Genomic DNA, 17,254 nt, shown 5'->3' with positions numbered 1-17,254 from the left:
AACTCTATCAAATGTGTGAGGCATGATCTCCCACACACAAAGCCAAGCTGACTACTCCTCACCATACCCTGTCTTTCCAAATGCATGTATATCTTATCCCTCAGAATCTTCTCAATTAACTTAGCCACCACAGATGTTAGGCTAAATGGTTTATAGTTCCCAGGTTTTCCTATGCAGTCCTTCTTGAATACAAGCACAACATTCGCCACCCTCCAGTCTTCTGGGACCTCACCCGTGGCTAATGATATTGCAAAAATATCAGGCAGGGTGCCCGCAATTTCTTCTCTAGCCTCTCGGACGGTTCTTGGATATATCTGCTCAGGACCAGGAGATTTATCCACCGTCATATATTCTAATGCATCCAACACCTCCTCTATAATGATATGGACTGCCCCCAATGTATCACCATAAATTTCCCCAAGTTCCAAGTCTTCATGTCTTTCTCCATGGTAAACATAGAGGAGAAATTGAGCCCATCTGCCACAGTTCCACACATACATGTCATTGAGGGGTCTTATGCTCTCTCTAGTTATTCCTTTTCCTTTAAAATACTTAAAGAATCTCTTTGGATTCACCCTAATCTTCTCAGCCAAAGCTATCTCATGTCTGCTTTTCACCCTCCTGATTTCCTTTTTCAGTAAACAGATGTGTTGAGTTTTTCCAGCTACTTTGTTTCTGTTTCCAATGCTGAACTTGTCCTGGGAATGATTCATGGGGACAGTGTAGAGGGAGCTTTATTCTGTGCTGCACCTGTCCTGGAAGTGTTTGATGTGGACAGTGCAGAGGGAGGTTTACTCTGTATCTAACTCCATGCAGTACTTGGGAGGATATGATGAGGACAGCGTAGAGACAGCTTTATAGATTCTCACAATTCATAGAGTTTTTATAGGATGATAAAGAGGCCCTTCGACACATTGTGTCCATGCCAGTCATCAAATATTTATCTATTTTAATCCCATTTTCTAGTACTTGACACATAGCCTTGTATAGGCTGGCATTTCGAGTGTTCATCCAAATACTTCTTGTGTCTTGAGGATTCCTGACTCTACTACTCTTTCAGGCAGTGAGTTCCAGATACCAAACACCTCTGGGTGAAAATCTTCTTCTTATAAGCCCCCCCAAACCTCCTGCTGCTTACTTTCAATCTATGCCCTCATTGTTGAACCTTCTATTACAGAAAGATGCTTCCCTATCTACCCTGTCTCTGCCCCTTAAAGCTCTGTACACCCCAATCAGATCTCCCCTCAGCCTCTCTGGACAATAACCCCAGCCTCTCTAGTCTCTCTTCATAGTTGAATCGCTCCTGGTGTATCTCCTCTGCGCCCGTTTCTGGTGCAATCAATATCTTATTGTGTGTTGCCCAGAAACATGCACAGTACTCCAGCTGTGGCCTAACAAATGGTATATACAACTCCATGAAAGCCTCCTTGCTGTGGTATTCAAAGCCTTGACTAATAAAGGCAAGAATCCGATACGGCTTCCTAACCATCCGAACAATCTGTCCTGCTGCCTTCAAGAACCTATGTCCACCAAGGTCCCTCTGATCCTCTTAAAACATTTCAACATGTACTCCCTTGATAGTCCTCCAAAAATGCATTACCTCACACTTTTCAGGATTAAATTCGATTTGCCACTGTTCAGCCCACCTGACCAGTTCATTTACATCATCTTGTCGTCTTAGGAGCTTTCATCCTCCCGACTTACCATATCTCCAGTTTATGATCAACTTACTGATCATATTGTACCCATTCATGTCCTGGAGTATTTGATGACCACCGTGTAGAGAGTTCTTTACTTGTCTGTTAACCCTGCACTGTCCCTGTTCTAGGAGAGTTTGATGGAACAGTGTGGAGGATGTATTATATTCAGTTTTTAAGAATAGAGGGAGCTTTACTCTGTATCTAACCCTGTGATGTCCCTGTCCTGGGAATATTTGACAAAGACAGTGTTTGGGGAGCTCAACTTTGAATTTAAAAGAGTAGGGAAATCTTTCCTTTCAGATTAAAGGAGTAGAATGAACTTTACTCTAACTCTGAGTTTTACCTGTCCTGGGCATGTTTGATACCAGAATCCCTGAAGTGAAAACTTCTACTTCCAGTGCTATATGTGCCTCCCCAGTGAGGCATAAAACTTAAAGAGTAACTTGTATCTGTGCTAAGCATTACATGTAAAAAGATTTTTTGTGGTTTCCCAAAGCCTGTCCACCATCTGGAAGCACAGGTCAAAATTGTGATGGAATACTCTTCATTTATCTGGATGAGTGAAGCTCCAACAATACTGAAAAAGGTTGATACTATCTCGTACATAGCAGCCTACTTGGTAGGCACCTCACCCATTGCTGTCAAAATCCACTCCCTCCACCTCTGGGGCTCAGTAACAACATCTACCTTATAGAACATGGACGACAGAGGTTAACCAAAGATGCTTTTAAACCCACGGTCATTAATATGAAGAAGGACAAGGGCGGCAGATATAGTACACGGGAATGCTATCTCCTGCAGCTTGCCCTTCCAGTCACACACCATCCTAACTTATGAAAACATGCACATAGAACAGGAGGAGGCCACTCGGCCCTTCTCGCCTTCTCCACCATTCAATTTAATCATGGCTGATCTGATTTTAACTCAACTCTTCATTACTACACAGCTGATCATTTTTCATCCCTTGGAAACATATGGCTATGCCACCAATCAAAATCTTGGAACCCCTCCCTAACGGCACTGTGGGTGTCCCTATATCCCAATGACTGCAGTGGTTCCAGCAGGAATCTCACTACCACCTCTCTTGGGCGAGTAGAGATAGATAGTGAATGCTAGCTGAGCTAGAAAAGCACATCCCGTGAACAAAAGAAAAGAAAGAAAGCAGAACTGTACACCATAAAAACAGGCCCTTCGGCTCACCATGTCATAGAGTCATAGAGATGTACAGCATGGAAACAGACCCTCCAGGCATAACTCATCCATGCTGACCAGATATCCTAACCTAATCTAGTCCCATTAACCAGCACTTGGCCCAAATCCCTCTAAACCCTTCCTAGTCATATACCCACCCATTTTAAATGTTGCAATTGTACCACCACTTCCTCTGGCAGCTCACTCTATACACATACCACCCTCTGTGTGAAAAATTGGCCCCTTAGCTCCCTTTTAAATCTTCTCCTTCTCACTCTAAACCAATGCCCTCTAGTTCTGGACTCCCCCACTCCAGGGAAAGGACCTCGTCTATTTACCCTATCCATGTCCCTCATGATTTTATAAACCTCTATAAGGTCACCCCTCAGCCTCCTACACACCAGGAAAACAGCACCAGCCTATTCAGCCTCTCCCTACAGCTAAAATCATCCAACTCTGGCAACATTCTTGTAAATCTTTTGAATTGAATTTATTGTCACATGTACAGAGACAGAGACACAGTGAAAAGCTGTGTCTTGCAAACAATACAGGCAGATCACAGAGTTAGGTAGCATAGACAGTAAATAGGTAAACAGCGACAAAGCAAAAATACAGGTACCTTTTCTGAAATCTTTCAAGTTTTACAACATCCTTCCAATAGGAGGGAGACCAGAATTGCACATAATATTCCAAAAGTGGCCGGACCAATGTCCTGTACAGACACAACATGACCTCCCAACTCCTGTACTCAGTGCTCTGACCAATAAAGGAAAGCATATCAAACGCCTTCTTCACTATCCTATCTGCCTGCAGCTCCACTTTCAAGGACCTCTGAACCTACACTGCAAAGTCTCTTTGTTCAGCAACACTCCCCAGGACCTTATCATTAAGTGTGCAAGTCCTGCTCTGATTTGCCTTTCCAAAATGTAGCACCTCGCATTTACCTAAATTAAACTCCATCTACCATTCCTCAGCCTATTGGCACATTTGATCAAGATCCTGTTGTACACTGAGGTAACTTTCTTTGCTGTCCACCACACTTCACATTTTGGTGTCATCCACAAACTGACTCACCATACCTCCTATGTTTACATCCAAATCATTTATATAAATGACGTAAAGCAGTGGACCCAGCACCGATCTTTGTGGCACTCCACTGGTCACAGGCCTCCAGTCTATAAGGCAACCCTCCACCACAACCTTCTGTCTTCTACCTTTGAGCCAGTTCTGTATCCAAATGGCTAGTTCTCCCTGTATTCCATGAGATCTAACCTTGCTAATCAGTCTCCCATGGGGAATCTTGTCAAACGTCTTACTGAAGTCCACATAGATCACATTCACCACTCTGCCCTCATCAATCCTCTTTGATACTTCTTCAAAAAACTCAACCAAGTTTGTGAGACATGATTTCCCACGCACAAAGCCATGTTGACTATCCCTAATCAGTCCTTGCCTTTCCAAATACATGTAAATCCTGTCTCTCAGGACTCCCTCCAACAACTTTCCCACCACCAATGTCAGGCTCACTGGTCTATAGTTCCCTGGCTTATCCTTACCACCTTTCTAAAATAGTGGCACCACGTTAGCCAAGCTCCAGTCTTCCAGCACCTCACCTGTGACTATTGATGATACAAATATCTTAGCAAGAGGCCCAGCAATCACTTCTCTAGCTTCCCACAGAGTTCTAGGGTACACCTGATCAGGTCCTGGAGATCTATCCACCTTTACACACTTTAAGACATCCAACACTTCCTCCTCTGTAATATGGACATTTTCCAAGGTGTTACCATCTACTACCTTGGCAAATACGATGCCAGTCTAAACTAATCCCATCTGCCCGCACATGGTCCATATCCTCTATTGTCTGCCTGATCAGCTCTTTGTCTAAATGCCTCTTAAACGTTACTATCATATTTGCTTCTACCACCTGCCCTGGCAGTGCATTCCAGTCACTTACCACGCTCTGTGGAAAATACTCGCTTCCCACATCTCCTTTAAACAGTCTCCCTCTCACCATACACCTAGATGAAACCTCATATTTGTAATTTCCACTCTGGGAAAAAGCTTCTGACTACCTAACCTATCCATACCTTATAGAAGTATATAAAATTATGAGAGGTGTCCCCCAGCCTCCAATGTTCTAGTGAAAACAATCCAAGTTTGTCTAGCCTCTCCCTCTTTATGGGTATTTAAGCGGGCATTGGATAGGTATATGGAGGATAGTGGGTTAGTGTAGGTTAGGTGGGCTTGGATCGGCGCAACATCGAGGGCCGAAGGGCCTGTACTGCGCTGTATTCTTCTATGTTCTATGTTCTATATCTAATACATTTAAATCAAGGCAACATCCTCGTCAACTTCCTTTGCAGCTTTTCCAAAGCCTCCACATCTTTCCTGTTGTGTGGTAACCAGAACTGCACATAATTCTCCTTATTTGGCCTAATTTAAGTTTTTTATGGCTGCAACATGACTTGCCAACTTTTATACTCAGTCCCCTGACCAATGAACGCAAGCATGTTGTATGCCTTCTTAACAACCTTACCCTCTTGTGTTACCACTTTCATGGAGCTATGGGCTTGCACCCCAAGATTTCTAAATTTATCAGTGTTCCTAAGGGTCCTGCCACTTACTGTATACTTTCATCTTGCATTTGACCTCCCAAAATGCACCACCTCACACTTACCTGGATAAAACTCCATTTGCCATTCCTCCATCCAACTTTCCAACTGATCTATATATCCTGCTGTATTCTTTGACAACCTTCTTCACTATCCACAACTCCAACAAGTTTTGTATCATCTGCAAACTTAATAATCAGACCACTGATATTTTCATCCATAACAAACAACAGAAAACCCCCAGTGGAACACCACTGGTCACAGACCTCCAGTCTGAAAACAGCCCTCAACAAATACTCTCTGTCTTCTTTGACCAAACCAATTTTTTATCCAGCTTATTAACTCATCATGCATCCCATATGACCAGCCTACCGGGAGAGATCTTGTCTTAGGAAAGTCTATGTAAACCAACATCTGCTGCCCTACTCTCGCCTCATCTTTGGCACTTCCTCAAAATACTCAATCCAGTTTGTGAGACAAGACTTCCCCCACAGAAAGCCGTGCTGACTATCCTAATAAGATCTTATCCCAATGTATCACAGATGCACCACAGCTTGTTATGGCAACTGCTGTGCCCAAGACCAGAAGAAACTAGAGAGTTGTGAACAGAGCCCAGACCATCACAAAACCAGCCTTCCTTCTATTGACTCTGTCTACACTTCCCATTGCCTGGGGAAAGCAGCCAAGATAATCAAAGATCCCTCCCACCCTGTTATAGTCTTTTACACCCTCATCCATCGGGCAGAAGATAAGCCCCTCGCACTAAGTCAGTCCCAATCCATATTGGGGAAGTTAAAATCACCCACTACAGCTACAACAATGCTGTTGTTTTTATATTTTTCCATAATCTTCCCACATATCTGTTTCTCTATCTCCTGTTGGCTATTGAGAGGCCTATAGTATAACCCCATCATAGAGACTGCACCTTTCTTATTCCTGAGTCCTACTCATATTGCCTCACTGGATGAACCCCGCCCCCACAAATGACCTTTCTTAGTGCAGCTGTGTCATTCTCCTTAATTAGTAATGCAACTCCCTTACACCTTTTACGTCCTCCTATATTACACCTGAAACATCTAAACCTTGGATCATTGAGTTGCCAGTCCTGCCCATTTTTCTGAACATATTTCTGTAATGGCTACAACATTGAGCCTGACATCGGTGATGGGCAAATTATTAGAGGGAATCCTGAGAGACAGAATTTACGAGTATTTGGAAAGGTATAGTCAACATTGTTTTGTGTGTAGGAAATTGTGTCTCACTAACTTGTTGAGTTTTTTTAAGAAGTAACAAAGATGATTGATGAGGGCAGAGTGGTGGACGTGATCAGTATTGACTTCAGTAAGATGTTCAACAAGAATCCTCATGGTAGACTGGTTAGCACATAGAATAGGGGAGACCTAGCCATTTGGATACAGAACTGGCTCAAAGGTAGAAGACACAGGGTGGTGGTGGGTTGCTTTTCAGACTGGAGGCCTGTGACCAGTGGAGTGCCACAAGGATCGGTGCTGGGTCCACTGCTTTTCGTCATTTATATAAATGATTTGGATGTGAGCTTAGGAGGTACGGTTAGTAAGTTTGCAGATGACATCAAACTTGTACATATAGTGGACAGCAAAGAGGGTTACCTCAGAGTACAATGGGATCTTGATCAGATGGGCCAATGGGCTGAGGAGTGTTAAATGGAGTTTAATTTAGATAAATGCGTGGTGCTGCATTTTGGAAAGGCAAATCAGAGCGGGACTTATACACTTAATGGTAAGGTCCTAGGGAAGTGTTGCTGAACAAGGAGACCTTGAGGTGTAGGTTCATAGTTCCTTGAAAGTGGAGTCACAGGTAGACAGGATAGTGAGGAAGGTTTTTGGTCTGTTTGCCTTTATTGGTCAGTGAATTGAATATAGGAGTTAGGAGGTCATAGTGTGGCTATACAGGATATTGGTTAGGTCACTTTTGGACTACTACATGAAATTCTAGTCTCCCTGCTATAGGAAGATGTTGTGAAACTTGAAAGGGTTTAGAAAAGATTTACGAGGATGTTGGCAGGGTTGGAGGGTTTGAGCTAGAGGCAGTAGCTGAATAGGCTGGGGCTGTTTTCCCTGGAGCCTGAGGAGTGCCCTGATAGAGATTTATAAAACCATAAGGGGCATGGGTAGGGTGAATAGACAAATCTTCTCCCCAGGGTGGGGGAGTCCAAAACTAGAGGGGAGGGATTCTGAAGGGATCTAAGGGGTAACGTTTTCATGAAAAGGAAGGTTGTGTGCATGGATTTAGCTGCCAGAGGAAGTGGTGGAGGCTTATACAGTTACAACATTTAAAAGGCATCTGTATGGGTATATAAATAGGAGTGGTTTAGATGGGCCAAATGCTGGCAAATGGGACGAGATTAATTTAGGATATCTGGTCAACATGGACAAGTTGGACCGAAGGGTCTGTTTCTATGCTGTCCATCTCTATGAATCTATAACTGTATTGTAGTTCCATGTGCTAATCCAGGCTTTAAGCTCGTCTACATCATCTGCTCTACTTCTTGCAATGAAATAAAATTATACTTCAGACCACCATTTCTGCCATGTCCATTAACCTGGCGTATTCTGTTCTTCCCATTACACTTACTAACTCAACCCTTCCAAGAGGCACGAGGACACCTCCTTCCAAGGATATTGGTACCCTTCCAGTTTAGGTGCATTCTGTGCTTCTTGTAAAGGTCCCTCCTGACCTGAAAGAGATTCCATGACCCAGATATCTGAAGCCTTCCATCCTACACCAGCTCTTTCGCCACATATTCAATTCTATTTTTTTCCTCTATCTGGCCTCACTAGCACATGACACAGGGAGTAATCTGAAAGAGGTTAGTGCTTCTTGTCTGGACTTGCACATGAAGTTAATAATCAAGGCATTACCTAAGTGAATATTTACCTGTAGTTCCTGTACAGTCTCAGATTCTGGGTTCTCACTCATATCATTGAATCTTTCCATTAAGGATATTATGGCATCACTGTAGGCCTCCTTGTCCACTTGTTGTCCTGTAATAATGGTCTCCATTGACAAGCGTTCTGCTTCAATCAAACTCATTGTTACTCTCATATCATTGTCCAGAAGCTTCTTAAGTATATTGTATTTTTCTTCAACAGACTCTTTTGTTTTTGAGATGATGATCTGCACAAGAAGCAATTCAGAAATAAGGAAAAATAAGAATGACAACCGAGTTTGTGAATTGTGAGATGGAGGAAGTGGTTGCAGAAGATAAGAGAACATAAAGGAAGGTGTGTTCGAATTTGCTTCACTCCCAAAGTTAGTAATTCAGATGTGTTTATCAGAATTTGGATTTGTGTAGTTAGATTGGTTAGAGAGACAGAAACAGCAGCTAGTTGACACACTGGCAAGGTTGGAGAGATGTTGATGGAGTGTAATGTCGCTGGGTTAATAGCCCAGTTAATGTTCTGGAAACTTGCGTTCAAATCCCACTGTGGCATATTTGAATTTGATTAAAAGCTATTGTAAAGGTGACCACTACTGGCTGTCATTAAAAACCCATCTAGTCTGCTGCGTCTTTTAAGGACGGAAATCTACCAATGATAGCCAGTCTAGCCAACATGCATCACCAGGCCCACAGTGATGTTTTAAAAAATTCACTCATGGGATATGGGTGCTACTGGCTAGGCCAGCATTTATTGTCCATCCCTTGAGGTGACAGTGAGCTGCTTTCTTGAATTGCTGTAATCCAATGTGGTGGACTCCGAAGTGCCCACTGAAATAGCTTACCGAGTCAAACATTTCAAGACAATTAGGTATGCCTACCTTGCCAGTGAAGCCCATGTTCCAAACAAGAGTAAAGAAGAAAATAAATCACATTAGGTGAGAGTATCAGATATTGACCATCACAGTGAAATACCCAAGCATCATCATTTAGCTATCTGTGATTGTCTAAGTAACCCTATTCCTCATGTCATATTAAGATGGTCATTGTGTTAAGTCTGGACAATCAGCCAGAGGGAACTTAAATTCTGGGCAACTGATGTATAACATAACTGACAAAGAAGGGACACACAGGAATAGACTGTAAGGTCAAGACAAACACAAAAGCCAGAGGGGCAACATTTGCAGAGACCAGGTTTATTCCTTTTGTATCTTCAAGAAACCAGGATATTTGAATCCATTGCAGAAGTAAAGGTAAAGTTGCTGTTGTTCTACTGGTCTGTAGGGCTGCTCTCTGATCAGACAGAAAGAGAGAGAGAGAGAGACACACACAATTGGTGGTGGTTTCATCTGAGTTTGAGGAGCTGGTGTTGGACTGGGATGGACAAAGTTAGAAATCACATAACACCAGATTATAGTCCAACAGGTTTATTTGGAAGCACTAGCTTTCAGAGCGCTGCTCCTTCATCAGGTGGTTGTCATGCCTCAAGTAAGGGGAGACGTTAAGGAGGAGAATCCTTCATTGTAACCTCAGCTAATGTGGGATGTGATGCCACAGCATAACTATAATACCTATTGCACTATTAGTTTCTGAGCAATAAAACAACATTTGGACAATTTGCTGAGCCTGAATCACAAGGAATAATTTAACTGAGTTGAAGAAATTTCCGAACAGGGCATGAGAGAGTTAGTGGGAAGAACGGAGTGTAAAGGAATTATTCAGTACTAAGAGAGTGTGTAAGGGTGTTAGAATAGACCTGACAGTGTTGTCAAATGAGTAGGCCAAAGACCTATGAGGAATGAGGATAAACAAGGTTTATTTTGAGAGTCCACTGTGAATGACCAAGGTCAGTGATGCTAAGATCACATACATTGAAAAGAACATGTTAAGAGAATCAAATATTCTTCAGTTTTGGATTTTAAAACTTGAAATTAGGAAGATGAGGTTGATGATGTGTCAGACTTTTTCTCCAGAGTGGAAGTGTCAAATACCAGGGGACATAGGAAATTTGTGATGAACGTATTTTACACAAAAGGTGGTAGGTGGCTGGAACATGCTGCCAGGGGGGGGGGGGGGGGGAAGTAGAAGCAAATACAATTGTGACATCTAAGAGGCATTAAGACAGCTGCATGAACAGGGAGGGAATGGAGGGATATAGACCATGTGCAGGCAGATGGGATTAGTTTAGAATGGTGTTATGGCCAGCACAGACATGGTGGGCTTAAGGGCTTGTTCCTGTGCTGTACTCTTCTATAGAACTATAGAATCCCTACAGACCAGATGGAGATCATTCAGCCCATCCAGTCTATGCCGAACTTTCAAAGAGCATCCCAACCAAATCCACCTCCGCCCCTGCAACTTCACACCTATCATGGCTAACTTACCGAGCTTGCACATCCCTGGGCACTATGGGACAACTTAGCATGGCCAATCCGCTTAACCTGCACATCCTTTTGGACTATATTCTGTGTTCTTATGCTGTACAATCTTGAAGTCCTTAGAAGGTATGATCAGAGAAGAAACATAGCAATGTTTTCATTATTTTTGGGAGACTTGCTATATCTTCCCCAATGAAGACAGGAGCTATGTTTCAATTTGGACTGCGTGATGATAATTATTTAATTTGCTCCCAGGTGTGAACAATGCTGGCAAGGTTTATGTATTACTCTCCTTGGGGCCCCCTTGCAGTGCAGCAGTAGTGTCCCTACCCCTGAACCAGGAGGTCTGTGTTCAAGTCCCAGCTGCTCCAGAGGTGTATAATAGCATCTCTGAACAGGTTGATTAGAAAACTGTGTGTTGCTCAGCTCCAGTTGCCCTACAAAGGATCATACAATTTGTGTGATAATGATGTCAAGCCATATTTCCATAATATGAAACTGCCCTAAATTTGCAAGTAATTGGCAGGTACAGGATAACTGGTGTATGAAAGGTAAACATCAGAGTAGCTCAAATTGTAACAGTGAAGAATCCAAGGGCCCTTTGGCACAGGACAATTCCAAACTTAAAAATAAAAATGAAAAAGAATTATAAATAAATTGTATTTAAAAACCTGAAAGTTTCCAGAGGAATAAAAGACACAGAAAAACCTTATCAGTGAGTGCTTACTTCAATGTCATTTAGAGTCAGAGGAATCTTGACCATCTCCTTCTTGATTTGGTCATGAATCTTCTTCAAATCCTTCACTTTCTTCCTAATCTGAAACTGAAATGAATTAAACAATAAGCTGCAGATAGAAATCATAAAACAAGGCGGACACAGTAATCTCTGCATCAAGAGAAGAAGGGGCTGCCAATACAGCTCAAAGACTCCTATTGAAAGATCATCATGAACATTACATTCCCCTCTGTAGAAGTATTGGAAACACACAGGCAATATCTGTAAAGTGAAGAGTTAATTCCTCCGTATGTTCAGAAACTGAACTGGACTATAGTGTCTACAACAGCAGTGAGAATCAAGGAATCTTGCAGCAAGTAACTCACCTACTGACTCTCCAAAGCCAGACACAAGTCAGCAGTGCAATGGAATACTCCCCACTTGCCTGGATGAGTGTATCTCCAACACCACTCAGGAAGCTTTTCACCATTCAGGACAGGCAACCTGCTTAATTTGTTTTCAATGTCATGGTCACCATTTTGTTAGTTTTTTAATTGCAGGTTTTTAATGGATTAAAATTTCACAGTGGGATTTAAATCCTTGTCTCCAGACAATTTGCCTGCGGTTCCAGATTGCTCACCCAGTTACAGTTAGCTTTGCATGATCAGGAAGGAGAGATCACATCCAGTGTGAGTCTCTGTTGGTTAAGGACAGTATTACAGTTGCAGAAAGGATGTTTGGGGACTCGTCAACTGAGGTAGTATGGGCTGAAGTTAGAAACAGGAGAGGAGAGGTCACCCTGTTGGGAGTTTTCTATAAGCCTCCGAATAGTTCCAGAGATGTAGAAGAAAGGATAGCAAAGATGATTCTCAATAGCAGTGAGAGAGACAGGGTAGTTGTCATGGGGGACTTCAACTTTCCAAATATTGAAAGGGAACACTATAGTATGAGTACTATAGATGGGTCAGTTTTTGTCCAGATTAGATTAGATTAGATTTTTAGATTAAATCAGATTACTTACAGTGTGGAAACAGGCCCTTCGGCCCAACAAGTCCACACTGACCCGCCGAACGCAACCCACCCATTCCCCTACATTTACCCCTTTTACCTAACACTACGGACAATTTAGCATGGCCAATTCACCTGACCTTCCAGTGTGTGCAGGAGGGCTTCCTGACACAGTATGTAGACAGGCCAACAAGGGGTGAAGCCACATTAGATTTAGTACTGGGTAATGAGACCGGCCAGGTTTTAGACTTGGAAGTAGGTGAACATTTTGGTGATAGTAATCACAATTCTGCTATGTTTACTTTAGTGATAGAAAGGGATAGATGTATACCACTGGGCAAGAGTTACAGCTGGGGGAAAGGCAATTACGATGCGATTGGGCAAGATTTAGGAAGCATAGGATGGGGAAGGAAACTGCAGGGGATGGGCACATTAGAAATGTGGAGTTTATTCAAGGAAAAGCTACTGTGTGTCCTAGATAAGTATGTACCTGTCAGGCAGGGAGGAAGCTGTAGAGGGCGGGAGCTGTGGTTTACGAAGGAAGTGGAATCTCTGATCAAGAGGAAGAAGAAGGCTTATGTTTGGATGAGATGTGAAGGCTCAGTTAGGGCGCTTGAGGGGAAAGACCTAAAGAGAGAGCTCAGAAGAGCCAGGAGGAGACATGAGAAGTTGTTGGCGGATAAGATCAGGGTAAACCCTAAGGCTTTTTATAGGTATTTAAGGAATAAAAGAATGACAAGAGTAAGATTAGGTCCAATCAAGGATAGTAGTAGGAAGTTGTGTGTAGAGTCAGAGGAGATAGGGGAAGCACTAAATGAATATTTTTCGACAGTATTCACTCTAGAAAATGACAATGTTGTCGAGGAGATTACTGAGGTACAGGCTGCTAGACTAGGTGGGATTGAGGTTCACAAGGAAGAGGTATTAGAAATCCTGCAGAGTGTGAAAATAGATAAGTCCCCTGGGCTGGATGGGATTGATCCTAGGATCATCTGGGAAGGCAGGGAGGAGATTGCTGAGCCTTTGGCATTGATCTTTAAATCGTTATTGTCTACAGGAATAGTGCCAGAAGACTGGAGGATAGCAAATGTGGTTCCCCTGTTCAAGAAGGGGAGTAGAGACAACCCTGGTAATTATAGACCAGTGTGCCTTACTTCAGTTGTTGGTAAAGTGTTGGAAAAGGTTATAAGAGATAGGATTTATAATCATCTAGAAAAGAATAATTTGATTAGGGATAGTCAGCATGGTTTTGTGAAGGGTAGGTCGTGCCTCACAAACCTTATTGAGTTCTTTGAGAAGGTGACCAAACAGGTAGATGAGAGTAAACCGGTTGATGTGGTGTATATGGATTTCAGCAAGGCATTCGATAAGGTTCCCCACAGTAAGCTATTGTACAAAATATGGAGGAATGGGATTGTGGGAGATATAGCAGTTTGGATCAGTAATTGGCTTGCTGAAAGACAGAGGGTGGTGGTTGATGGGAAATGTTCATCCTGGAGTCCAGTTACCAGCAAGGGTCGGTGTTGGGTTCACTGCTGTTCGTCATTTTTATAAACGACCTGGATGAGGGCGTAGAAGGGTGGGTTAGTAAATGTGCAGACAACACTAAGATCGATGGAGTTGTGGATAGTGACAAAGGATGTTGTAGGTTGCAGAGAGACATAGATAAGCTGCAGAGCTGGGCTTAGAGGTGGCAAATGGAGTTTAATGCGGACGAGTGTGAGGTGTATCACTTTGGTCGGAGTAACCGGAATGTAAAGGACTGAGCTAATGGTAAGATTCTTGGTGGTGTAGATGAGCAGAGAGATCTCTGTGTCCAGGTACACAGATCCTTGAAAGTTCCCACCCAGATTGGCAGAGATGTTAAGAAGGTATACAGTGTTTTAACTTTTCTTAATAGAGGGATCGAGTTCCAGAACCATGAGGTTATGCTACAGCTGTACAAAACTCTGGTACGGCAGCACTTGGAGTATTGTGTACAGTTCTGGTCACCTCATTATAAGAAGGATGTGGAAGCTTTGGAAAGGGTGCAGAGGAGATTTACTAGGATGTTGCCTGGTATGGAGGGAAGGTCTTACAAGGAAAGGCTGAAGGACTTGAGGCTGTTTTCGTTAGAGAGAAGGTTGAGAGATGACTTAATAGAGACATATAAGATAATCAGAGGGTTAGATAGGGTGGACAGGGAGAGCCTTTTTCCAAGAATGGTGACAGCTAGCAGGAGGGGGCATAGCTTTAAATTGAGGAGTGATAGATATAGGACAGATGTCAGAGGTAGTTTCTTTACTCAGGGAGTAGTAAGGGTATGGAATGCTTTGCCTGCAACGGTAGTAGATTCGCCAACTTTAAGTACATTTAAGTCGTCATTGGACAGGCATATGGACGTACATGGAATAGTGTAGGTTAGATAGGCTTCAGATTGGTATGACAGGTCGGTGCAACATCGAGGGCCGAAGGGCCTGTACTGCGCTGTAATGTTCTATGTTCTATAAACTGAATGAGTATATATTTATAGAATTTTGAAGCAATGTGGCAATAGAATTGGTAAATCTCTCTTCTCATTTTCTTTTAAATGTTTAAAATTCAGTAACCTAGATAAAAGGTTAATGAGGGAGCTGACTGAGGGTTATCAGTCAACCATCTGCAGCCTGAAAAGAGCCTCATAAATCCATAAGACATATTTCACAATTCAGCTATTCCGCCCATCGAGTCTGCTCCGCTATTCTATCTTGTCTGATTCGTTTCTTAACCTCATTCCCCTGCCTTTTCCCCATAGTCATTGATCCACTTACCAATCGAGAACCTGTCTGTATAAAAATCAAAAGAACTGCATATCCTATAAATCAGAAACAAAAACAGAAATTGCTGGAAAAGCTCAGCAGATGCGGCAGCATCTGTGGAGAGAGAAATCAGAGTTAACATTTTGGGTCAAGTGACCCTTACTCAGAACTGGTAAGTGTATCACTTGTAACCTTCTTATGTCCTCTTCACAACTTCCTTTCATACCTACCTTTGGATTAACATGTCATTCACGCTCGTCACTTCAGACTCAATCTGGTGCTCATTTCTCTCACCTGAGCCTCAATCGAACACATTAACAGCAAGTGAGGAACGTATCAAGAATAATCACAGAAATATAACATCATGTATGACTTCTACACAGGCTCTATTGAAATTTTACTACATGGGAGAGCAGGATTACAGAAGCAAAAAACTGGAGATGAAGCATAGCTTATGTTGGCAGCACCTCACCTGATGAATTACATGTAATTGGAGAAAGTACAAAGAAGAATGCTCAGGATACATTTCTAAACAGTTTTATTGATTTATTCCAATATTGAATCACAAGCAAATCTAAATAAGGTGGTTTGAGGGCTTTAGGAGAGCAACTGAATGAACAGCTCACACCCGTTAGCAGGAAAACTATTTCATTAAAAGTCAGTGTCCTCAGAAGAGAATTTAAAAAAAAATTAAACAATGTATTGCCAATGTGGCAGTTAAAAGTGAAGCACATTGCTGAGGAATTAGAGTTATATGCAGGCCAGGAGATTTCCTTCCTTGAAGAACATTCATTAACCAAATAGGCTTTTCGCAACAATTGACAGTGGTCTCTTCATTGACTCTTTTATCTCAGATCTTTAAAAAAAATTCAAATTCCCCCATCTGCATGTAATTTGAACCGAGGTCCACAGAACATTACCTGCCTCTGGATTAAGAGTTTAGCAACTATTCCACTTGGCCATCCCTCCTTTGAGGAATATACAAACAAATGTTGCTTTCCTTGCCCCTGACTTAAATATGGAGAAAGTGAGGACTGCAGAACCTGGAGATCAGAGCTTAAAAATGTGTTGCTGGAAAAGCGCAGCAGGTCAGGCAGCATTCAAGGAGAAGGAGAATCGACGTTTCGGGCATAAGCCCGATTCTCCTTCTCCTTGGATGCTGCCTGACCTCCTGACTTAAATATACTTAGCAGTTCAGTAATTTTGGTTATTTCTGTTCTATACTCCTGGGTCATCACCTCCATTTGAAATTTGAATCAAAGTAGATGTGCTTCTAAAGCATCAAGAAAAGGTTCTTATCTCATCAACTATACTATTATAAAGATGGATCAGTGTGTCACATTGATACCTATCAATGATCCTGTTTATAAAGACTTGAGGAAAGAAACATGTTCAACAGCCAACCAATCCTTCTCTCAGGATCCAGTTTGTCCGTTGCGCTAAATAAGAAAAGATCAGGTACTTACTTTTTGTTCCTTGCAAGCCTCCTCAAATGGTGAGAAAGTGTGTGTTTTGTGCTTGTTCCCCACCAAGCAGCGAGGGCATACACAGTCCTCACATTCATTACAGTAAAGGATCAGGTTTTCACTATGGATCACACATTGCACACCTAATGTACTTCCACTGGTATTGCTAAAAATACTCCCCTGATTATTTTGTAAAGTCATGTCAAATTGTTGCAATTTCTGCCTCCTTGGTAATCCAGATACTAATGGAATGAGAAAACTTGTTAGGAAGGGTAAATGCAGGATAGAAAAGATCATTGACTGACAGCACTCAGAGAGCAAAGAGCTGATTATAAAGCAAGTTGCCAAGGGGAAGGGCCTTGCAATTTGATCTTGGGTGTTACACAAGGATCAAGATACCAATGACAGCTTTTTTATTTAAACAGTTTCCTGGAAATTTTTTATGTCAAGTGAAACTATGATTGTATCCCTTCACAATGTGTTCAAA

General features: G+C 42.3%; 1 protein-coding gene across 1 annotated transcript in view; it reads right to left on the bottom strand.

Annotated features, from left to right (window-relative positions):
- LOC140476729 (E3 ubiquitin-protein ligase TRIM21-like) overlaps positions 1 to 17,231 on the bottom strand; it is a 29,956-nt gene extending 12,725 nt beyond the window's left edge. Inside the window, exons 1-3 of the mRNA XM_072569549.1 lie at positions 16,768 to 17,231; positions 11,529 to 11,624; positions 8,423 to 8,662 (exon numbers count right to left, since the gene is read on the bottom strand). Of these exons, the coding sequence (XP_072425650.1) occupies positions 8,423 to 8,662; positions 11,529 to 11,624; positions 16,768 to 17,064 (633 nt within the window). The 5' untranslated portion in view covers positions 17,065 to 17,231. The remainder of the gene's footprint in view (positions 1 to 8,422; positions 8,663 to 11,528; positions 11,625 to 16,767) is intronic.
- Between the last annotated feature and the right edge of the window lie 23 nt (positions 17,232 to 17,254).

Source organism: Chiloscyllium punctatum, chromosome 5 (genome assembly GCF_047496795.1).
Source record: "Chiloscyllium punctatum isolate Juve2018m chromosome 5, sChiPun1.3, whole genome shotgun sequence".
Taxonomy (NCBI): domain Eukaryota; kingdom Metazoa; phylum Chordata; class Chondrichthyes; order Orectolobiformes; family Hemiscylliidae; genus Chiloscyllium; species Chiloscyllium punctatum.
This window is presented reverse-complemented; position numbering and strand designations above follow the sequence as displayed.